Source organism: Manduca sexta, chromosome 19, assembly GCF_014839805.1.
Source record: "Manduca sexta isolate Smith_Timp_Sample1 chromosome 19, JHU_Msex_v1.0, whole genome shotgun sequence".
NCBI classification, from domain to species: Eukaryota; Metazoa; Arthropoda; class Insecta; order Lepidoptera; family Sphingidae; genus Manduca; species Manduca sexta.
In genome coordinates, this window is record NC_051133.1 from 14963250 (window position 1) to 14988368 (window position 25119).

Here is a 25119-nt window from a genome sequence, read left to right on the forward strand (position 1 = left end):
AAACAATATTGCGTTGCAAGATTGGAAAGATAAAATAGAGGATGCGCAAAAGTCTTGACCTAGAAAAACACCGAAAGTGGAAGCAGAAAAGCGTATCAAAAAGAAATGTTGAATTCAATGTTTGTTTTGCTCCGTAATTGGTTTAATTTCAATAGAAATGCAAAATGGCCGTTTAGAAAATTATGTGTGATTTTATTTCATTCATAAAACATTTTGAATACGTCAATGTTTTGATATCTGTTGTAGCCTTGAAGTAATTACGTTAAATCCTGTCGTTAACATTAAGTAACAAAGATATAAACATTTTTAATATGATAAATTACTTCCAATGAGCCTTAATTGGACAATTCATGTTGCGAATTGATATTGAAATTGCGTTAAATATGTTAATAAAGAAAAACGTCATGGACATCTAAATCAGACCTAAGTAAATTTTACTTCCCTTAATGATGGAGAGGTATCCAACTAAAATTAAGACCGTATGTTAGTTTATAATTTGGAATATCTCAATATCTAAAATGATACTGGGTTTTCCTACTATGTATCAACCTCGTCTGAATTCGCTTTCGACACGGCGATAGGCTCGCCGTCTATCACATCACGGAATACATATGGCGGAAAGTGGATGCACCAGTTGCGCCTCTGCCTACAATTTCGGGGATGAAAGGCGAGTACATGTGTGTAAATATCTTAATACTTCTTACATTAAGGGGAAAAGGCTCAACGTTCTACAAAGTCTACAGCTGGACAACATTAGAAAAACGCCATTGGTTTCTTAACCTCGGCCACACGTATAAAACGATAATGCAATAAAATACAATTCTCCCATTACCGCAAGTGGGTCAGTAGCAAGTAAGGCACACGCATCGCGCCGCGGTTGTTACTCGTGAGAATATGTGCAATTGTGGTGACGCATGCCTGGATCACATTACATTCGATTTATATCGATTGTAATACGAATGAGATGAAATTGAGGAGTGATTTATTTTTATGACATACGTTTGTCAGCCTGACAAGGGTTGGCCTATACAAACACCGTACCCTTGGGTGAGCGCTTTGGTCATGCGTAACCGTTGAAAATTAAGCGACCATACAGATGACAACCTACTAACGGGTTACGAACCTCGGCTCAGGACGGCCACCGGGAGAGGATGGGACATCAACGATTTCGGATAAAGGAGTGATTAGCGCCATAAGTCATAACTGCATATGGTCAGTGTCATTACCAAAAAAATTGAATTATAAAGAGAGTTCTTTAATGCAAATTTCATTAGTTAAAAAACAATACAATTTACGCCTTTTACACCCGAAGGGCGATAGTCTAATTGGGAGTGTAACGGACTGCCAAGACATTTGTTTCAAGAGTTCGGACGTTCGTCCACGGGTAGAAAACCCAAGGGCGCGCACCTCTGACATTTCTAAAGTTATATGTGTATTATTTGAATTATCGGTTGTTTTGACGGCGAATAATGATTACACCTCCATTGATATTCGAAAAGAAAATTCGGTTAGTAAGGAATCAATTAATAATTTGAAAATAATCTCACAACAAATTGAAAGACATCTCTCATCTTTCTCAAACTGTCTTCTCATATTAATTACACATTGAAATGAATGTATGCAATATGTATTACGTAAAACGAATCCCAAAAAAACTATTGAAATTGGTCGCCGGGACTAAAGGTATGGACTACGAAGAATAACGTTTCATTTCTATTATTAAGTCATCTCTTATGACGAGTCATTGGCGAGAGTGTGTTGAATGAAATAAATTACGTTACAAGTTAGATTTCTAATATGTTATGAGTTGTAATGTTTACATACTTATCATATGATATATGCTGATATATAACATTATGATATATGCTGTAACCTGCGCTATGTATCTACTATATAGGTATAGAAAGTTTATGGTTAATATTGTTTTGGATTTAAAACGACTATTATGAAAACTGTATGTACTGCTCTAATTGGAAGAAAAATATTACTAAAACCCCGGTTTAAGAACTAATTGATTTTATTCATGATTATCTTTTGTCTGCAGCTTCGATGGCGTGAAATAGTTTTTTCGCGATAAATATTTTCTCGGGACAAAAAGGAGCCAACACTTAGGAGAAATGTAGCTTCCTGTTAATGATAATATTTTCAAAATAGATTTAGTAGTTCCTGAGATTAACGTGTTGAAACAAACAAACTTTTTAGCTTTATATATTAATAAAGATGAAACGACTGGCGAGCCACAAATCAAGCTTTTCAGCATTTAAAGCCTTTTCACTTTCTCGTCATTTCAAGTCGACAATGTATTATTGATTATAGCTTGACCAGGGAAGTAAAAACTCGCCATGTTGTGGTGAAGTAAAATGTGGTAAGTAAATAATTTTCTGCTGCTTTTTTCTTGCTGACTTTAAACGATAAAATATAAGTGACAATCCTATAGCAGGTTTTTTATTGCCCAAGCTACACATTCTAATATTAAAAAAAAAATAAGTTACTGAAACATTAAAGCAGGAAAATAACCTCTTTTAAAAATATTACATCGCTCAAAAGTAATACTTATATAATAATTGTCATACATTTATTACAAGACCTAGGTCAACGAAAGCATGGCATTTTTCTTAAATTATGGTTTACAGGAAAGCAAAACATTAGAAACCTCACATGTTATTAAAATAATAGCTCGTAATGTGTCGGTAAATTAAATTATTAATTTCTATCCGTTAGCACAAACATTAACTGATATATAAAGCGAAATTATTATCAATTAACTCATGTTCACAGTTTTCTATATACGTGGACGTAGGACGCTGGTTATATTTGTATCCGCTTGGGTAGCGACCGCCATATCAGGTGTAAAACCCGCCATATTAGCTCACGTAAATGTGTCGCGTTCTGGGATCAGCTTGTGTATATTCTGTTGAAATAAGCCGGCAAAATTGTATCGACTGGCGATGGATAATCATCTCTCGTCATCCGACGTTCTATTTGGAATCACTTTATTGTCTGTATCCTATTTCGCTTACTATTTTTTTTCACTTTGTATATTTAACTAGCGACCCGTCCCGGCTTTGCACGGGTGCAATATTTCTCCACTATTTAATGGATGTTATTATACATATAAACCTTCCTCTTGAATCACTCTATCTACTAAAAAAAACACATCAAAATCCGTTGCGTAGTTTTAAAGATTTAAGCATACATAGATAGGGACAGAGAAAGCGATTTTGTTTTATACTATGTAGTGATTACAGACTATTACAGTGGTTGCAAGTATAGGTGATGGAGGGTGGGCGACTTTCCATTATTTATACGTAGCTAGTATCCCCCTTTCCGCTTATTATTAGGTAATCAGTGGGGTCACTTTGAAGTGCCCCTATAAAAAAAGAAAATTACGAGTTAATACCTAAACTGCTGAATCACGTTTGTGAGAATGTCGTAACTTTACGAACAAAATTTTAATGCTAATGACTAAACGATCATGCTTACATCGTTAGCGTATCAACAAATATAAGTGCAGCATTTTCAGAGATAGCATAAAAGGCCTGCACGCCTCAATATTCGACGATGTACGCGAAGTTGTACATAATTAGGCTTCACACAGTTAGCAATTGTGCCTATCCATGGCCTGTATAATGTCAAATTTGACAAATCTAACCTTAGTTCAATATACACAATTAGCATTTTTTATAGCCAACCCTGGAATTTCAACTCAATACTTGCCCACTGCTGAGCACGGGCGTCCTCTACTACTGAGAGGGATTAGGCCTTAGTCCACCACGCTGGCCTAGTGCGGATTGGTAGTCTTCACACACCTTCGAAATTCTATAGAGAACTTCTCAGATGTGCAGGTTTCTTCACGATGTTTTCTTTCACCGTTAAAGCGAACGATAAATTCACAAAGAATACACACATGATGTTTTAGAAATGTCAGAGGTGTGTGCCCTTGGGATTTGAACCTGCGGACATTCGTCTTGGCAGTCCGTTCCACACCCAACTAAGCTATCAACTCCATAATTACACCTTTTTTTATTTAGGCTATGTATCGAATATCGTTGGTTGGAAAACTAGTCCAATAAAGGGTTTCTATCGGATGGTATTTTCTAATTCAAGACTTCATCCAACTGACTATGAGATTTTGCGTGATACGAAGTGACAATTGTTCCGTCTAGACAGAGTTAGCTAAGGAAAACGAGGTCTGCATTAACATCGAATGTGTGGTCTGTCTCGGGACATTCAAATGAACCGCATAAGGAAGAGGTAGTCACGCGTTCTTGCGCTAGTGTTGGGGCGTCACCGAATTGTGAATAGATAGGGCTGGCACTCTTGAATTCTTCGCTATTATTTTCATTACTTACTATTTTTTTTATATTTTGAAATTAGTTACGGTTAAATGTGAATAGCTAGGGCTGGCACTCTAGAATTTTTCACTATTATTTAATTTTTTTTTATATTTTGAAACTACTAACGATTAAATACAATGTTAAACATAACTTTGTACACAAATACATCTTTAAGGAGTATATAATTACATGTTAGTCACGATCAGTTCGAAGTAACTGCGAAATTACGTATAAAGTGGTTCCGAGTAGTCCAGTTAAGTTTAGGTTTGAAAGCCATCTTAAATGTCACAGTGGCGTAAGCTTAACTGCCATTCTTGGTAAATGTTAACGCGGTAAATGGTAAGACGCACGTTAGCTGTTATTTTGGGATTGACTTGTGGTTACTAGTTAGAAAGGATGTTTGTGATTTATTTCCTGTTTTAAAACTCCGTTTTTGCGTCCGTAGTGTAGCAAGATATGAGTTATATGTGGGACATATTGATAAATTTACATAGATATCTTTTTTTTATAATCTTTATTTAATGTATAAGATTAGAGGCTTTAATTCACAAGATTATGCCAGCCTCATTGTACCCTAAAACTAATTTAACAGAAAAGGAAACATTTTATGGACTTTTTAGCTTGCTTACAAATTTATATATTTTAATAGCATCTTCACTGTATGATGTAGAAGAAGAAGTAAGATTGTTTGGACCACACCCATAGATATAATGTATTTAAGAATTTAATCCAAGAATAAATTTATAAAAAAAATCCATTATCATTACGTCCGCTGGAATTTTATAAAATATCATCGCGTGACAACCCTTCATAAATAATATGCAAAGGAGAAAGTGAGGTGACGGTTGGAATAATTAAATTATCATTATTATGAATCTATACAACAATGTACGTAGAAAAGGTCAGTTCGGGTCCTTTCTACCGCGCTTCTTGGAAGACGAAATGGGTTATGTTGTTCATTTGTATTGGAAAGTATTGTTTTATAGAAAAACTTATTACCTTAATATATTGTAATCTAAGTATCTAGTAAGTATTTTATAATAATGTCGAAACTCCTTATATACCTGATAAAGAAATCTACGGGGAACTTAAAGCCGTGTTAGCCGTTATTTGTTATAAATGCTCACTTATTTTGTTATAGTAAAATATTGCTGCCGGTTCTGATTGTTTAAAACTTGGTAAACTAATTTTGTGGAAGAAGCAATCATATGGAATACTATTAATTTTATTATATTACAGGTACAGTATAAACATAGTGCATGTTATGTGTTTTATCTAGCTAAAGCGATCATACGGCCCATAGACAAAGTCAATGTAACAGACTACATAAAATAGACAGTTTTTGGCTGTATACGTCGTTTACAATCTAATCCTAAAAGCTTACTTATTTATACTATCTACGTGTTATGTATTTATTTATTAATAATTGTTATGTAAAAACCAAATGATGTTGCTGCAGACTGGACTATAAATTTAACGAAATTGAATAATCGAAATGTCAAATATAACTAAAATAAACCTGGTTAAGATTGATAATATTTTTAAAATCAAATACATTTACATAATATAATTAATATCCTGCATTTAGACATGAAATTATCACATTTTTAAAATAGTCTTAATATATCTTCTTATACAAAAAAATATATTATAGTTTATGATCAATCATTCATTCATTCAGTCATTCATTGTAGTGGCTAGTGAAATAAAAAGAACTACCTACCTCCTTGGAATAAATCTATTTTTATCAATGTAATTTAGTGGTAGCAGTCCATTTTTAATACATTTTGTTTTTCTTTAACTGGGTAACTAAACAAGTATTGGAAGTAAATTTAAATTCACGTCTAGTTAGTGATTAGTTCCCAGTTGAAGAAGAAACAAAATAATTAAAAATGGATATTTTTACATTTAATATATCTTCTTATACGAAAAATATATTATAGTTTATGAAATCATTCATTCATTCAGTCATTCATTGTAGTTAGTGAAATAAAAGAACTACCTACCTCCTTGAATAATTCTATTTTTATTAATGTAAAGGTTAAGTACACATAACATATACTATCTAATGACTGTTGGTGCATAATGAACACTGCATTTAAGTACGTTTTAGTATCCTAATGTAAATATTTACTTTTTAAATGGCACTTTTATTACTTACAACCGTAGCGGGAGGGGAGAGAGTCCATTTTCTCTCACACCTATGCAAACATTCGTCATTTGCAAGAATGCGTACGTAAAGAAAACGTTTGTACGGCCGGTAATCCACGGCCGGTGTGAAAAAAAAATTATGAGAAACTTTTACTTACATTCAAATCATATCCACTCGTGAACCAACTACGCTTGCTCAGGAAACCACCCACGTACTTCCTTTTCCACTTCGACAACAGTCCATCGCTATTACCTCCGCTTAGATAGACGATTCACAGTGTATCTCTCCATAGTTCATACTAAGAGAACTAACAATGTATAACTTTGATTACGATACGGTGGGTGCAGTCCACGCACGTGATAAAACTAACTCTATTTAAAACAAATCTTAACCACCACAAACATATTTAAATATCGTTACATAAAAGTTTTTAGGTAACGAAGCGAACAGAATTTAATTACGCGTGCTTTAATATGCCATTATGGGCGCTTCAAGAAAGATTAGAAAGTGTTCATAACACAATAACGCACAGTCTGAGAAAATTTAAATTTGAAACATAAAAATAAGAAAAACCATAAACACAAATTATCGCAAAAGGTAGGTAGTTAATTTTTTTAAATAAAAATTAACAACGCGCAAGAGCTCGCTCGACGATTGCGCGAGAAATTTGAATTTAGAAATCGATAACGCGGGAAATTATTTTAGCACGATTTCGCGGCGAGGTGCGTTTGAAAACGTCGTCCTGTGACTAAACTTGCCCGGTTAATAATAACGTATGGTAAGTACAACTTATTGTCGCCTTATTCGTATTACGGTATGTTGGAACGAATACGGGCGCGTGATTCGAATGCTGCATTCATAGGTTTTGATTGTTGGTGCCATACAACGGACAATGGGCTTTCAATATGCGCAGCGGCCGCTCGTCCCCCTTGTTGCTCTATGTTAGTGGGCAATTTTTCTAACCTAAATACCTGATCAAGGACGTATCTTGTTTATATTATGTGGGAATCGGGGATATAGTTCGTATAGACCTACATACATAATAGTTGATGCCGTGGTAATTGTGTGTAAGTATCTGAGTCACTCAGCCGTATAAGTAGCAATCATGAATTATTCAATTCTTTCCTTTTTTGACTCATGAATACAAGTATCGGATATGGCTAAAGTATGTTTGGTTAATTGATAGTCATGGACTAACCATAACTGGACAAATGTAATAATTTGCAACCTTTAAAATATCGATTATGGACGTATCAAATTTTTATTAGCAACTATTAATACTTAGACGAAGCGAGGGCTCCCAAATTTTCCACTAGATATGTTTTTTCGTCTCAGGAATTAATGAGTTCCTTGAACACGGAGGTCCATCATAAAATTTAACGTTACGTGGATCAGTCTGTCACAACATGAATACCTGGCAACTCATATATCTACTTTGAACCAGGCAGGTCGTACTAAGGTAAGATTTAAATTAACAGCCACAACCTCTTTGTCTAGTAGTTGGACACTTATAGACCAAAAAAAGATGTATTTTATATATCTCCTCTATTATCTTTTTCTGCCTTATCCTAACGAATGTCAATTTCAAACTCCTTGAAAACATTATTAGACAACTCTTCTTGTGCATCGAATTCATTAAGTTTATTTGGCTTGACGTGGCTTCTTACAGTTTTTTCTATAGGATCGTTTCGACACACATCGATCACTTCTTGGAATGTTTTTCCGTCTAGTGCTGGCCTTAATGCGTATATATGTTCGAAACGCCCTTATTCTAGTTCTGTGTATCAAATATTATAATGGTATTGAGAATAATTGGCGTATCAGATATTCAGTTCTTGCAAAAACTTTATGGTCACTAATAGAACTTAATATGTTATCAAGAACCCTGACGGTAAAAAAATATAGTTGACTAATGATTTCTTATGTTTTACGCGAATGTTAGACATTGAAATAAATCTATCACTTGGAATGGATTTTATCGCGGTTTTATATTATTATTTTCTCCCGACGTTTCGAAGACTTTGCAGTCTTCATGGTCGTCATGAGTCCCCCCCGTGACCATGAAGGCTGCAAAGTCTTCGAAACGTCGGGAGAAAATAATAATATAAAAAACCGCGATAAAATCCGTTACCTAGTTTTTAGTTTTATTTCAATATACTTGACTATTCAACTAATTTAAATAATTTGTAAGTTATTTCTTTCAATTAATGGATGCGCCAGGCAGCAAAGTCATAGTTATGAATGCCATTTAAAGTTATGATATTTTAAGCATCATATCGTGTGAAATAAAATTGTTCACGACTAAACACTTCTAGATGTGAGCCGGAGGGTAAGACGTAACAAGTCGGCGATGAATGGCATAACACGAAATACCTTTCTCTGATTTATATTTAGCGTCCTAAATGCACTGCTTCCTTAGGTTTCTAACACGCCTAGCATTCCCTTGGTAGTTTAAATTCATTGGTTATTTTGAAAGCTTTCCGATCGAGAGGTATTTCTACTTTAGGTAACGCGACCTTCATTTTATGTAGGTAAATTGCGTTGTATTTCCATTGGTAGTATGACAGAGCAATATTCCGGCTAGACATAATGTTAAGGGTTTTTGTTATATCTTACAATTTTAATCCAGTAAATTTTGTAAATATACATCCAGGTCTATTTATTTCATCAACATCATTATCATCACCTCGTGCCAGTCCACTGCTGGACATTTACCTCTTCCAAGATACGCCTCAGAGCCTGGTCTGCTGCTTTATGCATCCCGTTGCTGCTGGCCCTCTTGTGAGTCTATTTATTTATTTATAACTATCGTGATCAGAAAAAAATATTCAAGTACAATTACAGGTCTATCACCCTTATGATTTTTTTCCCGACAAATAATACCATACTATGGACAGTGGAGGCAGGAGAAAGAAAGAGTCTGTTCTGTACATTTTTATTTGAGCAAAATCTAAGCGAGCAGACGAGCTATAAAAATCAAGTTTCCTACCATTGATAAATTATAGGTCAATAAGTAAAAACCTATCATCCATATTACAAAAGTTACGTTTGAAAATTCTAAGATCAATCTCTGCGATCTACGATGAAAATTTTTTGTAATAAAAACTCAGACCTATCCAATCAATTACAGTTAATTATCCCTCGATTATATTAATAAGAATTATAATCAATAGCAAAATTTTATTAATTTCAATTAATTATAATTAACCATGAATACGAATAATATATCGTTAGCTTCCTCGAAATTAAAACCGCGAACGCTCGGAAGTATGTTCTACTCTATCACTGATTGATAAAAAATAATTGGAAATATTGAAAGTAAGGCAACCACATGATTTTACGTAAGCTGATTTAATTTAAAGCGTGCTGAGATTGTATTAAATATTAAGGTGATCAGTGAGATTATTGCAACCCGTTCAACTTGTTCCGTGCCATCAGTTCCGTGCATTTCCGCTGTTACAACCGCACAGCCATCTTTATTGTTCCTAAAATTATTTTAAATTTCGAATATAAGTAACGTGTCACAATTGGTTTTCTAATTTTTAAACTGTATTATGGGTACAAACCTTGCAAATAAACAGCCCAAAGCAAGTTGACTTATGATCTACAAATAAAACCAATTATTGTTTTTGCTTTGGATATTTTGGGGCCCATTCGCGTATTCCTTACTCCCGTTACGTGGTTTACTGTGAGGTCAAGATTCTATGACCCTTGTACAAATTTGTTTATTGTTCTTCGTGTACGCTACAAACCATTATATTATGGTGTGTTCACATCATCATTTAGTGTTTTTGTTTCCGTGGGAATATCCTTGATTTGTGTTTCGTGTTTATATCGAAATCATCGGCTTGAACGGACTTACTCTTTTTTATACAAACGAGAAGACGAGCAAGCCGTTTCTTATAAATATCATTCAAAACTTTTACATCAGGCAATGCATTTCATTGTTTTCTTCAGCCTAAGATATAATATAAACCTTATAACGTTCAGCCTTTAGGCTACAAATGCTAAATACAATGTCTTTCAAACGGAAACAACCTTTACATGTTATTGCATCGTAGGAGAAATAAACTTTGCAATATTAGATAACAATAAACTTCGTTCAGCAGTGATTCGACTTCTTTATTTATATCTATCTAAACTAAGACTATGCTATTTAGTTACGATGGGATTGTCATGTCTGCTTAAAATAAAACCACCGAAATTAAAACCAAAATAACAATAAAATGACAAACGAGTGGCTGTTCCAGGAGTTAAGGATGCCTGCCGCTAAATCTCAGCGTATTTCGTCTTTCTTTAAGTACTACAGTATCTATCATTGCTCCGCTAGTTGCAGCGCGCTTACCTTGAACTGAGAACCGCGAGTTTCTGGGTTCGATTCTCGATGGCGAAGGATAAAATGTGTGAGATTTATTATAAACTCGGTGATTAAATGCGTATTTTTCCACTCCTGGCTACATTTTCGACAAAAAAGCCGTGTCCTAATGTACGCATGGATTATGATGTTATATTTTTTATATTGAGTACATTGATGGGTACGAAAAGAACGATGATGATAAAAGGTTAAATTGTCTATGGTTCATGTAAACAAATTACATGCCTGATATACAACACTTTTGTGTACCGTGTAGGTATTTTATATGTAAATGTGATGCGGGTTTGAATGGTTACTTTCAAGGTTAAAATGTTAACTGATGTCAATATTATATTATTATGAAAGACTTATATTGTACTCTATTGTACCGCATAATATAGCTTTTAGGTCTTCTATTGGACTATTAATTAGCTAGGTTATAGGTATTAAAAAGCCCGAAGTACAAACCTATGCATGAAAATATGCACAAAAATACTTAATAATTAAAATATGCATGTAAAACTTCGAAATACGCAACATTATTTAATAGGAATTGTGCTTACATACAATTAGCGGGAACAAAAAAAGTGTTCCCGATTACAATCAATTCATACGCATAACATGACTGTCAGACCGAGTGGTTACTTTAGTTTACTGGTCTCTGGTGGTTACCTAAAAGAAAGGTCGTTAGGTAAGATATACAAAATGTGCCATATTCATTTGTATTTTTCTCATTTTTAGTTATCCTAATGAAAATTAGTAATATTATATCGCCTAATACAACAAAAATATGTACTATTCCATGTTTTTAGCCATACAAAAACTGCCAAAATACGTGACTGCATATTATAATCCCGTCTTCACTGATCACTATTGATTTAATTTCTTTGCCTAAATCGTAACAAAAAAATGTAGATGTCAAAGATTCTGAGATGTCAAAATCCAATGTTGATAGTGATGGTTTTCAAATAGTAAAATCGAAACGTTCTACTAAAAACAAACAAACCAAAGTTCCTCCGAAGAACTTGCAATTTCACGGGGAGGATGTAAATATTGACGTCGCAACATCCGTGTGGTAAAGTATAGTAAAAACTTCGAACATGTATTTTTTTGAGGTTATGTGTCATTATTCTTTTTTATTGTTTCAGCCGAATACAATCATCTGTGGAAGAATTAATGGTTTCTGAATACTTTAAAAGCATAACTAATACTGTGAGTAACTTATTACAATCCAGTAACGGCGTACAAATTGTATGCTTTGGACTTGGTCATATAGCAGAGTGTAATATTTCGAGATACCAATTAGGTCTGTTATTGTGTTTGAAAGATCTTTGTAAAGCTGAAAAGGTGTTAGCACATGATCCTATATTCTATAAAAGTGAGTGTGCCCCGTGTTAAAAAGAGTTAGGTATTGACGTTATTGCAGAAAATAATGAAGGTTGTTATGTAATTTCTGATGAAAAAATAACTATATTTTATTTACCCCATTGCCCTAAGCAACTGACTAATAATCTACTATGGAGTAATTGGACTGTAAATCTAAGTAACTGCATATTGATTTGCAATAGTTTTACATCATTGGTAGAGAGACAACCAAGTAGAGTGTTGTCGGAAACTGTACCATACATCCAAAAAATATTTCCGCACACTTCAGAAGTCACATTAGAAAACAACTTCCAATTCACCGACATATTCAATGATACCTCCATTCATCACTTCCCTAAGGATAAGTTACAGAACCTAGAAAAAGATTTCTGGATAAATAAAGAAAAACCATCATACAATAATACAGAAGAATTCATAACATCCCTCATGATAGAGAAACTGAACATTTAATTTGTTTGAAGGTGTAATCATGGCTTCGATTACGACGAAACCTGCTTTAGTGACTTTGCGGCAGTTGCTCTCCGAGTTGCGGAAGCAGAGCTCGGCAAAAAAGCTATCTGATAACCAAATGGTCCAATATGTATTCAGCCAATATAGGAAGTACCAGACTACAGACCAACAACTGTGCAAGGCGGCTGACGAAATGCATTATAGAGCTAAAACATATTTTGATTATATACATCATATTCGGAAGTATAAAGAAATTAATACAGAGTTCAAAGGAAAAGGGGAGCGAAGTGTGGAAGATACGGCCAGGATGGTTGGGTTTAAATTGCCTCATGATCCGAAACCTTAAATTGTATGTCAAATATAGATTATTAGTTTAAAATTAGATGTATCTGTAAATATATCATTTTCAAAGCATAACATTGGAATTTTTGTTTAAAATAATTTTCCCAGTTTAAGATTTTTATTTTGTTTTTAAAATATTTAGTAGCCGGCATTGCTTGTTATGTTATGAGTTAAAATCTTCCTACATTCATATTTATTTGGATAAATAAAATAAATAATAAGATAAATAAAAAAGTTTTATATTTTGTTTCATATTTAATAGATATTAACATAATACAATAGACAATATTGGTTCATTCTTATATATAAATATTTTACCCTGTAAAATAATCTTCAGTGTTGTAGACAAACAATGTTCTCATGATTAATACACATTGGCAGTAAGACGTTTAAAAACTTAGTTACCAGTCTCAACATCAAGTTTTGTGCTTGATACCATTATTTTTGTGGCATGACTAAGTTGAAAATTAAGAAGTTTATTCATTAACAACTTGAAAAAAGGTAGTGTATATTTTTTATCAGTTCAAAGCTGAAAGGTCAAGTCCTAAATTTTACTATCCTGCTGGATATACAAAGTTGGATTGACCTTATGCCGATGTTGAGCAGTGAGCTAGTGAAAGGCCACAATTTTGACAATCACGCAAATGAATCCCATAGCACACAAATAAGTCTTAATGTTGTTATGGCCTAATTTATTTAAATTCTCATTATTTTTACACAAAAGTGTTTTAATTATTTGTTTAAATCTCTGATAAATGACTTATAACATATAGTTAACTATAGTTATGGCACTGTTTACTGTGTGTACTGTTTCTCAAGAAGCTTGGCAATGGTCTGGAGCTGCATGTTGCTGGTGCCTTCATAGATGGTGCCGATCTTGGCGTCCCGGAAGAACTTCTCTTGAGGGAAATCTTTAGTGAAGCCTACGCCTCCCATAAAGTCAATGCACTTGGATGTAAGCGTTTGGGCGATTTCTGTAATAAGAATCAATATAAGTATTAGTTTTCTGTAATGAGAGGTAATTAGTGTCAGACATATTTAAAATAGCGAATTAAGAGATTTGTATGATTTTTTTATATATTAGTACTGTGAGATACTACTAGTAATTTAATAATTTTGTAGACATGACTTAAAAGTTATTTACATTCATATTTTTATATACAGGTTGATACTTATTAACATGGACATTTTTTAAATTTAATCGAATAGGTTGACTTGATGCTTCAATTCTAAACCTTGAAGAATAAGATTTACTCGGGATTTATTCATTAATAAAGATGGTTTCAAGATCTCATATGTATTGCGACGAATTCCGTAGAAAAGAACTCATGTGTTGACTAACCGGAAGCGTAGTATTTGGCCATGGCGGCCTCCTTGACGAAGTCGTGTCCGTGCTCCTTGAGTCGCGCAGCGTTGTATGTGAGCAGTCGTGCGGCCTCCAGTTGTGTCGACAGGTGCGCGATTTGATAGCTTATGCCCTGAAAACAGAGTTCATATTTAGTACTCAGTTACATTCAAAACAGTTTTTGTTTGTATTTGCAATGAAAATTAACACTACTGTGTTTTTTGGTAAGTGGAGTGAGTTCTAGATAGAGTTTTCTGACTAGAGATGTTTATCCCTCGCCATTCGACCAAATTATGTTGATCTGTTTGAAACCAGGTACTGGCTGATTCCCGAACGCGACCATTATAAATGGTATGAGAGGGGTTTTCTGCAGGGATACAAGTAACGTACCACCTCCAGTGGTGACTCGTTTTGTGAGAAAATCTAGTTTTCTATGCTGGGGCTAAGAATTTGGAAGATACATGTATTTACCAGTTACTGCAGTAAGAAGTCGTTATTTGTAAAAGGGGAAAGTTTAGTTTCCATTGACTACTTACAACTCACCGTGGTTCAGCCAAGTACTTAGCCTTATTTATCCGATTTGCACAGATTGATTATGGAATATGACCTACAAAACGAGCCATGACGGCATAATTTTTACAAAAATCGCTGGCTTCTTTTATATTCTCGTATACCTGGAAGGAGTAGATGTTCTTTCCGAACTGCTTCCTCTCCAGCGTGTAGGGGATGGTAGCGTCCATACAACCCTGGCAGAGTCCGATCATCTGCGCCGCGATGCCTATGCGACCCTCGTTCAGGAAACCTGCTGCGTACTTGTATCTGAAATGTTATATTACTGCATTGATTAGTGTCTTCTTGGTCTTTTACTATCTCGGAGCTACGTATGCTTCATATTTAAGTTTTTTTTATTCACTTAGTACGCAAACAAGCAAGCCGTCCGCCTGGTGGTAAGCAACATATGCCGCTCATGAACTTTGCAATGCCAGAGCTACAGCCAAACGGTTGACTACCGGGATATGAGGACTGGGACTCACTTCTCTCTTTTCGCGTCTTTTTTTGGAAAGATCAAGCACAAATTCAACGTGTTACAAAAAAATGTTGCTTACTTCTTTGGTAACAGCAGTATGTCTGAAATTAGTTTTTATTTTACATGAAAAGGAATTACTAAATTCTATTACCAGGCTAGTAAAACTACATTTAATAACAAGTTTTGCCCAGGAATTCACGTAAGTTTACCAAAGTCAAAAGTAAGTCAAATCCTTTCTGAAGATCCATCACTCATATTGGTCCTACGTCAGACAAGAATCACTCACCCCTTCCCATATTCTCCCAATATGGCGGACTCGTGCACTCGCACGTTGTCGAAGTGCACCATGCAGGTGCCGGAGGCGCGGATGCCGAGCTTGTTCTCGGGCTTGGCGACGCTCAGGCCGGGAGTCTCGCGCTCCACTATGAAGCACGTGATGCCTTTGTACCCCTGGGGAGAGGTCACATAACGCCAGTAAGTAAAATGGAGGAAACTTGCTAAACACATAGGTATTAAAAATGCAGTGGTCATTTAAAAAGGAAACTGATTCCCAGTCAAATGTTTTACTAGGTGGTATTTTCCAGATCTATAGAACATTTGACTTTGAAAGTTGATCTGATTGGAATAGATGCTACCTATGTTTTTTTCTACTAGGTATCTATTTAGATATCTAAAAGCTATCATCTTAAAAGTCTATCACCATTATCATCAGTTACAAGATGCCCACTGCTGAACTTAGGCCTCAATCAAAGATTGAGAGACATACGGAGACCCTTGAGGTCGTCTATCCGTCTTGTAGGTGGACGTCCAACGCTTATCGGAACATGGTTCTCATTTGCGTTTATCATGAGCATAAAACAACGTTACAAACTACACACCTTGGACGGATCAGCATTCGCCATGACGAGGAATACTCCAGCAACGTCGGAGTTGGAGATCCACATCTTGGAGCCGTTGATTACATAGTGATCGCCGTCCTTCTTCGCAACAGTCTTGAGTGAGAACGCGTCGGAGCCTGAACTGGGTTCTGTTAAGCAGAAGCTGCCTGCCTGTAAGTGGCATAATAGAGAGTTGTTAACAAAGATCCGAAGTTGAAATTTGGATGGGAATTACGTACCTATAGTGTCTAGATCAATTTGGAAACTTTTTATTACTCCTCGGCATTTTAACTTACTGAAAATTCTAGATGAACCTAAGTAGGTAATATATTTCTTGATATTGTTATAGTGGCTTATTGATTGAATTTTCTGTTGACTCTTACGAAACACTAGTAGTGATCATTTATCATTAGGCGATTAATTGCCTGATTTATTATGTCACAAAGTTTAACACTTACGTATTCAGTGCAAAGCTTTGTCAAGTACTTCTGCTTCTGTTCCTCTGTACCAATCTTCATGAATAAGGAGTTGACGAGGGTGTTGTGGATGTCGACGTATGCTGCCACGGCAGGGTCCACCCTGGACAACTCTTCCACTACCAGCATCATCGTAAGGAATCCGCAGCCAGACCCGCTGTATTGCTCGGGAGTCTCGATACCCATTAACTGTAAAAAATATATTATTTTGATAAATCGTCTTGCTGAAAGTTTTTTGCGCTGCTTCTTCACAGCGATGACACTTTCGGAAGCGGTGGTAGATTCATGACGATTTAAAAGAGCTTTGAAAAAAGACAATTTAAATAAATATATTTTTAAATTTGAACATAAATTGATAGGCGATTGAGTCATCTTAGAGGGGGAAAATGAAGTTTTTTTGCTTGTTATTTCTACAGATAAACCGATGTAGCTTTTCGTATAAGTATTCAGTATTTGCTCATTTCAATTCAGTTTATCCATTAAATTATTTACTCCATTCTTAGACTCATATAAATGAATAGGATATAATCTTGTGTTAGAATGTTTGGCCGATCGATAAGGTTATTGATTCAGATTAACAGCTGTTATCAATTTTAGCTCGGAAACAATCGTTATTGTATGAATTAGATATTACACTAAGTTTCGTTCGCGGCTGCTCCTCTATGAAAAGACTATTCTAATATAAATGTCACATTGCGTTAAAAGTAGACCATCTATATGTTAATTTAATTCAAAACATACTATCAGCAGTCAGCAGGTACTCATGCCAAATTAAATTTTAATCAGTTTAGTGATTAATGGTATTACATAAACAAACATGTTCGCCTACTTAAGTGCAAACATTTAAAGTGGGAAGTGTGTTTATCAAAAACAACAACTTAAAACACAATTTAAATTGAAATTTGTTTCAGACTTAAGATCTCATAATATTGATACTTATTCCGCTAACCATAATACAAGTTCTTCTCAGATAATAAAAACATATGTTGTAATGAACAGTCTGCCCTCTGTTTAAATAACTACACCGAATGTTTTATATCTATACCAATCACCTTGTTATTACTTATTGTTCGTCTGGCCAAGTCGTGTTATAGAAATATGGCGGCAAATTTCAAAAAATCTAGGGTTTGTAAGTAAAGATTAAAGGGATCAGTTTATCTTACAGTTATATTTTTATTTAAAAAATAATTCTTATTTTAACCTTATTAACAATAGTTTTTGCTTCACTAAAACAAACTTCAGAGGGTTTATTTTATTTTATTTTAGATAATGAAAAAGTATATTTATATTGAAGTTCATGTGTAAAATAGTTTTAAATTTGTTCAGTTACTTTTGTGACCGACTGTACCTACGTACAAAAATGTCTGTCCATCCAAATGGATATACGTACACTAAAGCTAACATATTGTACAATATGTAGATACCTACTTAGAAAATAATTGCTGAATATAAATAAAATACAAGCAATTATTTTCTACTATATTTCTCCGATTTCAATGATTCTTTCTACATTACAGTCAGTATAGTTCCAAAGTAGTCATAAATTGTGCTTATATCGTTAATATGTATTTAACTGATCACTTACACCATTGTCGAAGAGCAATTGTCTGATTCCGTCATCGATTTTGTGTTCGTCTTCCATCTTCTTGACTAGAGGAGCTATCTGTTCAGTCGCCAGCTTCCTGACTAGAAAGAAGGAACAATTTATATTTTACTAGGTTTTGCTCGCGGTTCCGTCCGCGTGGGACAGTTTTTCCTGGTTAAAAGTACCGCATCATATTTTCTCGAGATAAAAAGTAGATTATAGTACTCAGGAGTGTATAGCTTCCTATTAGTGAAATAATTTTCGAAATCGGTCTTGGGGTTCGATCCCCGGGTCGTGCAGTGATATTGGGTTTTTTTACTCAGTATCAGTTCGGTGTCTGGAATTTGTGCCCGGTATGGCTTCGGAGATAAAAGACATAAGGATGCATCTGTATAATATTACAAAATAAAAGTAACTCAAACTTAGGGAGGGGATATTTCAGCCTGGCAAATACCCAGAGCGGTAAAAATATGGAGCGGTAAAACTGAGTGCGCTAATAGTAGAACGGAGTCGTAATTTTTTTTTTCTGGGAGAGGAATGAATCTTATAAACTTACTAAGCCTAACAGCGCGACAACGTATTGAGGTATTTACTTTCGAATAACAAGCCCACGACTTTTAGTGTGTTAATCTAAATAGCCCTAGTTACATGAGGTCATAAAGCTGCTTGTTTTTATAGCACATTTACATACACTTTCTGCATGCTTATAAAAATATATTATTTGTTTGACGCGTTATCTAGTTTGCTTTTTTCGCATTTACTGCTTACTCAAGTAAGCCTTTGACATTGAGCATTTTCAAGTTCATTGCATGACGGCGTCATCAAAGCTGCATCAACCGGTTCAATCCGCGAGGTGTCGTATCTTGACATTGATATGAAGGATATATTTGTATCGTATTATGAAACAGTTTATCTTCGACATTACAGCGTTATCGTGGCGATATTTTTTATAAGCTTATTTATCTTTATGCGGGATATATTACTAAAATATTTATATGTAACCAATTTTCCTGCTAGGGCTTGGTACAAGGTGAATATCTTCATAATATGGAAGATAGTTACAGTTTGTTTATGTTCAAAAAATAATGAGCCAAGTCATTTAAATGCATAGCACGTTGCAAAAACGTCATTCGCCAATATAAACGTAATGGGGTACTATGTACGTCTGATCTCCCATAAAATGATTGGATTTTTGGTACAAGTAAGCGTAGAAACAATTGGACGTACCTATTTGGATGACATTTGGCAGGCGGATAGACCGCGTCCTGTCACATAGGCTACTGTTTATCCCGGTGATTAGCTTCCATGGGTAATATATATTTTAATTAGACTTTAAATAGATGACATTGGCGTAGCATTTCTCAAATATCACCTTATTTTGATGTGATAGTTATACCGAATATAACGGTGCTAATTGAATGTTCTCTTTTTTCTTTTTAACGTTTTTCCTATTTCCTCTCTTAACTTTTTTTGCTTTGAATGACGAGACGACCTTTCTGTTCGCCTGATGGTAAGCGATACGAACGCCTATAAACAGTAGGAACACCATTCAACACCTTGAATTATAAACTATTGTTTGGTATTCAACTGCGCTCGCCACCCTGAGACATGAGATGTTGTCTTATTGCAAGCAGTAGTTATTACGTTATAACAACTATTTTTAAAGACCATTCGTTACCGAGTCTAAATATCATTAACAATTCGAACTGTTTTATCACCAATTAACGACTTTAATTGATTTTATATCTATAAATAAGACAGTATGATAATTAAAAGTGAATCTTATTTATTACAAAACAATGTTCTATTTACAATGAGACCAACAATGATACAGAGTTAACGTTTTTATCAGTTTATTTTGAATACGTATGAAGCGTATATCGCGTTATTATACTGAGTTGTTGCCAAGTATATTTCAGTTGTAATTTACCTTATCGTCGTAGATTTTGCTGGTAGTAGGACATATTTTATATTCGCCCGGATAGCGACCACCTTACACAAGGTGTTAAAACCCGGCATAGTGGCCCACGTAAGTGTGTTGCGATCCGGGATCAGCTTATGTATATCCAAGAGGCCGGCATAATTGTGTCGACTGCCGAGGGGTAATCATCTCTCGTCAGTTGATGTTCTATTGGACCCCACTCCACTTATTATTAGTTGCGGTCACAGCTGTGCACGTATAAAAACTATAGTAAATCTAAATCTTTACATTAGATCGTCCATTAAAATATAATGTACCGAGTACCGACAAACAGTGTCTAAATAGAGTATAACGGTAAAACATCCTAGGGAATAGCTATTTAAATAAGGACTCAGATGCAAAAAAGACGGTCCTCTCTCCGACCCATAGTGTGCATCACAAATCACGCTCTTAACCATAATGTGAATAAAATAAGGACCCCGATATGTTTTTTTTTTTTTTTAATTCAGGCCCCACAGTCCACACCGGGGGACAAGCGAATGAGATACTACGAACCCCCCGGCTTAACGACTGCGAGGCCCTGGAGGAAGAGAGGAAGAGGAGAAATAGGGGGGAAAGAAGGGGGAAGGAAGAGGAAGTAATAGGATAGACGGAGAGGAAAGGGAGGTGAATTGTTCTACGAGTCCCTGTCAGACCCCCCATGTGAACTTGCAACCATAGGGGTGTAGGCATCACCTATAGTGTGCCTAGGTCCGCGACATAATGTCCCCCCGTGCATGGGCGTGCATTCGGTGTGGAGGCCGAGCGCACAAGAATTGCCTCGGGGGGGACCCCGATATTGCTGTTTTGGTAATATGCTTTAGGCATCACAGGGTAATGATCTAAAAAAATATTATGTCAAGGGCTCCCTTGATTTGTGAGGTTAGTGCACTGCACCGCCTAGCTCTACGGTATTTAAGCGTCTAAAACATTGAACACTGAACGCGTAGCGGTATCAAATTGATCATTACATCTAATACTCGACTCTATGGTCTCTTTAAGCCGTCAATAAATCAAACTTATAAGCCAACGCGATCAAATGATCTGACTTTTTATGTCTCATATTTTGCGATTTTATTTTTGATGCGAATAAGCATATGACGCATTCTTTCTAGTTTATCTAAGCTCTAAATTTAAAATGTAAATCGCTGATTTTTTCTATTGTGAATTTTATTTTTGAATTGCATTGTCTAGATTTTTTTGATATAATAATAAATTAGCTTAGCAACAATGAAGTCTGATTCAAAAGACATCTCGAAAAACATGTATATTTTAAAGTAATGTATTGAACGGAACTGCTACATTGATATGTTATTGTGTCGCCAAGGTCGGCGGACTCCACGATGGAATACTAAATAACAAGTCTGTATATGGAAGGTTCTAGACAAGTTTGTTTGTTAGATAACTTGTTTTGAAACATTTGTTAATGATATCAGCAATCCTTGTTAGCTCGAGGCAACGTTTTTTGAAAAGGTCCCGCGTTCGAATCTCAGGTCGAGTAAAACTTTATATTTAATACAATTTCCTAAGGACTGTATTCCCGGCAGATTGACGTTAAGCAATAGTAAAACTACGATTAGTCCTCTCTTCAATATTTTCTGCAAATATGTATTACGGTGACCTCACTATAGAGATAGATAGGGACAAGTCCGAGAAGGTTAAATTTGAGCCTAATATTCAGGAGAAATGGACCTACTTATTGCAAGTTTATAAGTCTTGTATCGATAATAACTACGAAGTTTCAAAACGTGTTTATTGGCTTTCATTTATGTAGCTTTTAGAGGCCAAAAATACTAATTAGTGACGAATCTCTTGCATTTCTTTTTTATTATGCAGAAATTAGCATAACTCATTGATAAACATGTATTGCATGGAAACATCAAAATACAAACTCTAATATTATTGAATAACTTCGTATAGTTCATAATAAGTTTATTAAATTTATTTGCTTTGTGGTCATCTTGTATGTCTAGCAAGTAATTCGATCATACAGTAGTAAAAAGGGTTGGTTTTGGAATGCTTATTATTTACCATTTTGTGTCTATTCCTTGATTGATGAAGTTTATAGATAAAAGTGGAAATCGAATCATCATCATTCTTGTTAATATGTGGATGTAAATTTGCAACAATTGACCCACTTGCGCAATTACATAATATTTTTAAATGTAATTGGTAAACTAAACATAGTATTCCAGGCGTTTGATAAAATAAATGAGGTAACAATGGTAATTATGTATTGTTTGAAAATATCGCACCGGAACAAAATATTTTTAAATCTCATTAAAATTGTTATGATGTAGAATGCAAACGATTGAATACAATTAAGGCAGAGCAGGTGACATGGTTTGCTGAACTTGTAGCAAAAAGAAATTGGACGGAAAACATTTTGAAGGGAGACCACGGACTGCGGCGCATGAGACGTTCACCTGCTAGGATGACAGATGACCTGATAAAGAAGAAGCAGCCTTAACTGATACGATGCTCTAAACCGTGGATTTTAAGCAAGGCCTTATTATTCGATTGTCGAAGAAGGGTAATGTTCCACTCGAATTGTGAGGCCGTAGGCGATTGCTCTATTCTTAATCCCTTTGTCAGCACTATGATAAAAGTCGCAGCTCTAGATGTAGGCGGTTTGCAGATCGTCTGAAAATCTTTGATGAATGCATATTCATTGTAGGTTCCTGTTGAAACTCAACTAAAGAAATTTAGCAGTTTCCAGATTCGGAAAACAAAGGTATCCCTCAAATGTAACTAAATCAATGTAGCAGTGAAATTAATAACACATTACATAATACGTTAAAAACATAACCCAAAGTGAGCATATCAACGTGTTTTCATAACATGTTTGCGAACGTAATGCTGATAATTTTGTACAAATAAATTATCAGTTCTGACGAAACAATCATGGAACGTGCTTGATTAATGAATTATATATGTGCTGTACAGAGGTCAGAATGTTTTCGGACCACCAATCCCACCAGCTTGTGATTGTGCGTTGGATCCTGCCTTTGGAATAGATCCTTTAGAATAACGTGTATTGAATACAATTTTGAAAGAAAGAGGCAAAGCGGTTAAAAATGTGTTATTGATTTTATTTTGTTGTCATGCGGTAGGTATTTCTGCTATCAATGAGTACAGTTTCAGAGTATGGAACCAACGAATAGATCAGTGGATTCAAAACAACAAAAAAAAAACTGTTTTCTCCAGAAACGTCGATGTTTTGTGGAATTTTTATATCGTTAATTTTTATCCCACTATATTTTTCCAGAATAAAAAAGAGTGTTTGACAAATTCCATCCAAATTCATCCAATTTGCGTGCGGGGCTAACAAATATCCCAACTCCTTTACAAAATAACATTTATAATATTCGTCGGAATTTTAAAATGTACTATGTATAAGATAAAGTACGAACGAGTCTTTATCGTGAGTATTAACGTTTTTCGTGAGTTATAAACAGCACTGCAAAGTACAAAAATATCTTTAGTACGAAACTGAATTTGCGCATTCGTTGCAATCTACCTATCTCTTCTTCTTTATACCTACACGACGATATCATATCGAGTGAAGGGGGTCACGTATGCTAGATCTGAGAGAAGTACATGCTGCACTATTTAAATCTGCTGCCAAGCAGCATTACTAATACTAAGTTTATGTTTGACTTGTCATATGTTTTAGCCTGGTAAGGGTTGGCTTATACAAACACGCCGGACTTTTGGGTGAGTGCTTTATACGCTCGCAACCATTGAAGAATTAAGTGATTTTGCTGAGAGCAACCCACTAACGGGTTACGATACCTCAGCTCAGGACTGCCAGAGAGAGATGATGAGACAGCAACAGTTGTGTTTGAGTTCACAATATAGCTAGTATCGTAGAACGGACTTAAAAATGAAGAGGTCCCTATCGTGACATAAAAAATCAATCCTAATTTCGTATTGATTGGCAAAAATATTCATAGAAATATTGATTTTATCGAAGATAATACATCACGTCACAAACCAAAGGCGTGTTGTTTCTACGCACTTCTATCAAACGAAAAAATCTTCAAACAGTATAAATCACGCCCAATAATTAATATATTAACTGATAGCTATTTGAGATAAAGTAAATCGTACTAATTTCGGTATTGAGCAATATTAAATATTCCTGATAATATAATATGGTCATAATTTTAAGTAAGGTGGTCTTATTCCCGAGTTGGGATGTATCGCAGTAATGATGTTGGCAATGGAAAAGTTTCCTACGTTTACTTTAGTACAATATTTTATAGAAAACTAGTTGACCCGACAGACGTTTTCCTGTCTTAACTATGAATTTGCAGCGCGCATTCTGTCAATCACTGGCAGTTATTTCAAACGATTGACAGTTATATAAAAAAAAATATTTTAGTTAAGATTTCTTAAATTTTCAAATTTTCCGCGCAATTTTTTTATTTTTTTCTTTCATTAGATCCTTCTCCTGACAATAAAAAACACAACAAAAATAAAATAGTGAAATCGGTCCAGTCGTTTACGCGTGATGCGATGACCAAGGGAAATAGACATTGATTTTTATATTATAGATAAGACTAAAATGTAATTCTTCTGTAAAACCATCAAAACGATTAAAAAATAAAGCAGTTATTAATATTTGAAATGTTGTTGTGAGAAAAATGATGAGGGCGTGGGTGGGTTATCGCGCTATCTTTTCTTAAGCACGCAGTTTTTATGGCCGGTGACACTTTGTGACGTCATAATTTACCATTATTGTTATGGACAGCTACTCCTACCACTAAATTAATAAAAAATGGAAATGTTATAACTCAGCAATTTTCGATAGATTTTAAAAAA

General features: G+C 34.9%; 2 protein-coding genes and 1 pseudogene across 3 annotated transcripts in view; 2 read left to right on the forward strand and 1 right to left on the reverse strand.

Annotated features, from left to right (window-relative positions):
* The window catches only part of LOC119188463 (protein FMC1 homolog), a 33273-nt gene extending 20177 nt beyond the window's left edge, over nucleotides 1–13096 (forward strand). The window contains exon 3 of the mRNA XM_037440362.1: nucleotides 12691–13096. Coding sequence (XP_037296259.1) covers nucleotides 12699–13025 — 327 coding nt within the window. The 5' untranslated portion in view covers nucleotides 12691–12698 and the 3' untranslated portion in view covers nucleotides 13026–13096. The remainder of the gene's footprint in view (nucleotides 1–12690) is intronic.
* LOC119188460 lies at nucleotides 11727–12684 on the forward strand (annotated as a pseudogene).
* Nucleotides 13097–13239: 143 nt separating the features above from the next.
* LOC115442043 (short/branched chain specific acyl-CoA dehydrogenase, mitochondrial) overlaps nucleotides 13240–25119 on the reverse strand; it is a 24319-nt gene continuing 12439 nt past the window's right edge. The window contains exons 1-7 of one of the 2 annotated variants that reach the window (XM_037440360.1): nucleotides 18333–18479; nucleotides 16730–16936; nucleotides 16272–16442; nucleotides 15680–15843; nucleotides 15041–15185; nucleotides 14364–14499; nucleotides 13240–13995 (exon numbers count right to left, since the gene is read on the reverse strand). In XM_037440360.1, coding sequence (XP_037296257.1) covers nucleotides 13817–13995; nucleotides 14364–14499; nucleotides 15041–15185; nucleotides 15680–15843; nucleotides 16272–16442; nucleotides 16730–16936; nucleotides 18333–18389 — 1059 coding nt within the window. In that variant the 5' untranslated portion in view covers nucleotides 18390–18479 and the 3' untranslated portion in view covers nucleotides 13240–13816. Of the gene's footprint in view, nucleotides 13996–14363; nucleotides 14500–15040; nucleotides 15186–15679; nucleotides 15844–16271; nucleotides 16443–16729; nucleotides 16937–18332; nucleotides 18480–25119 lie in introns of those variants that run through there. The other variant, XM_030167000.2, reaches the window with a different exon arrangement.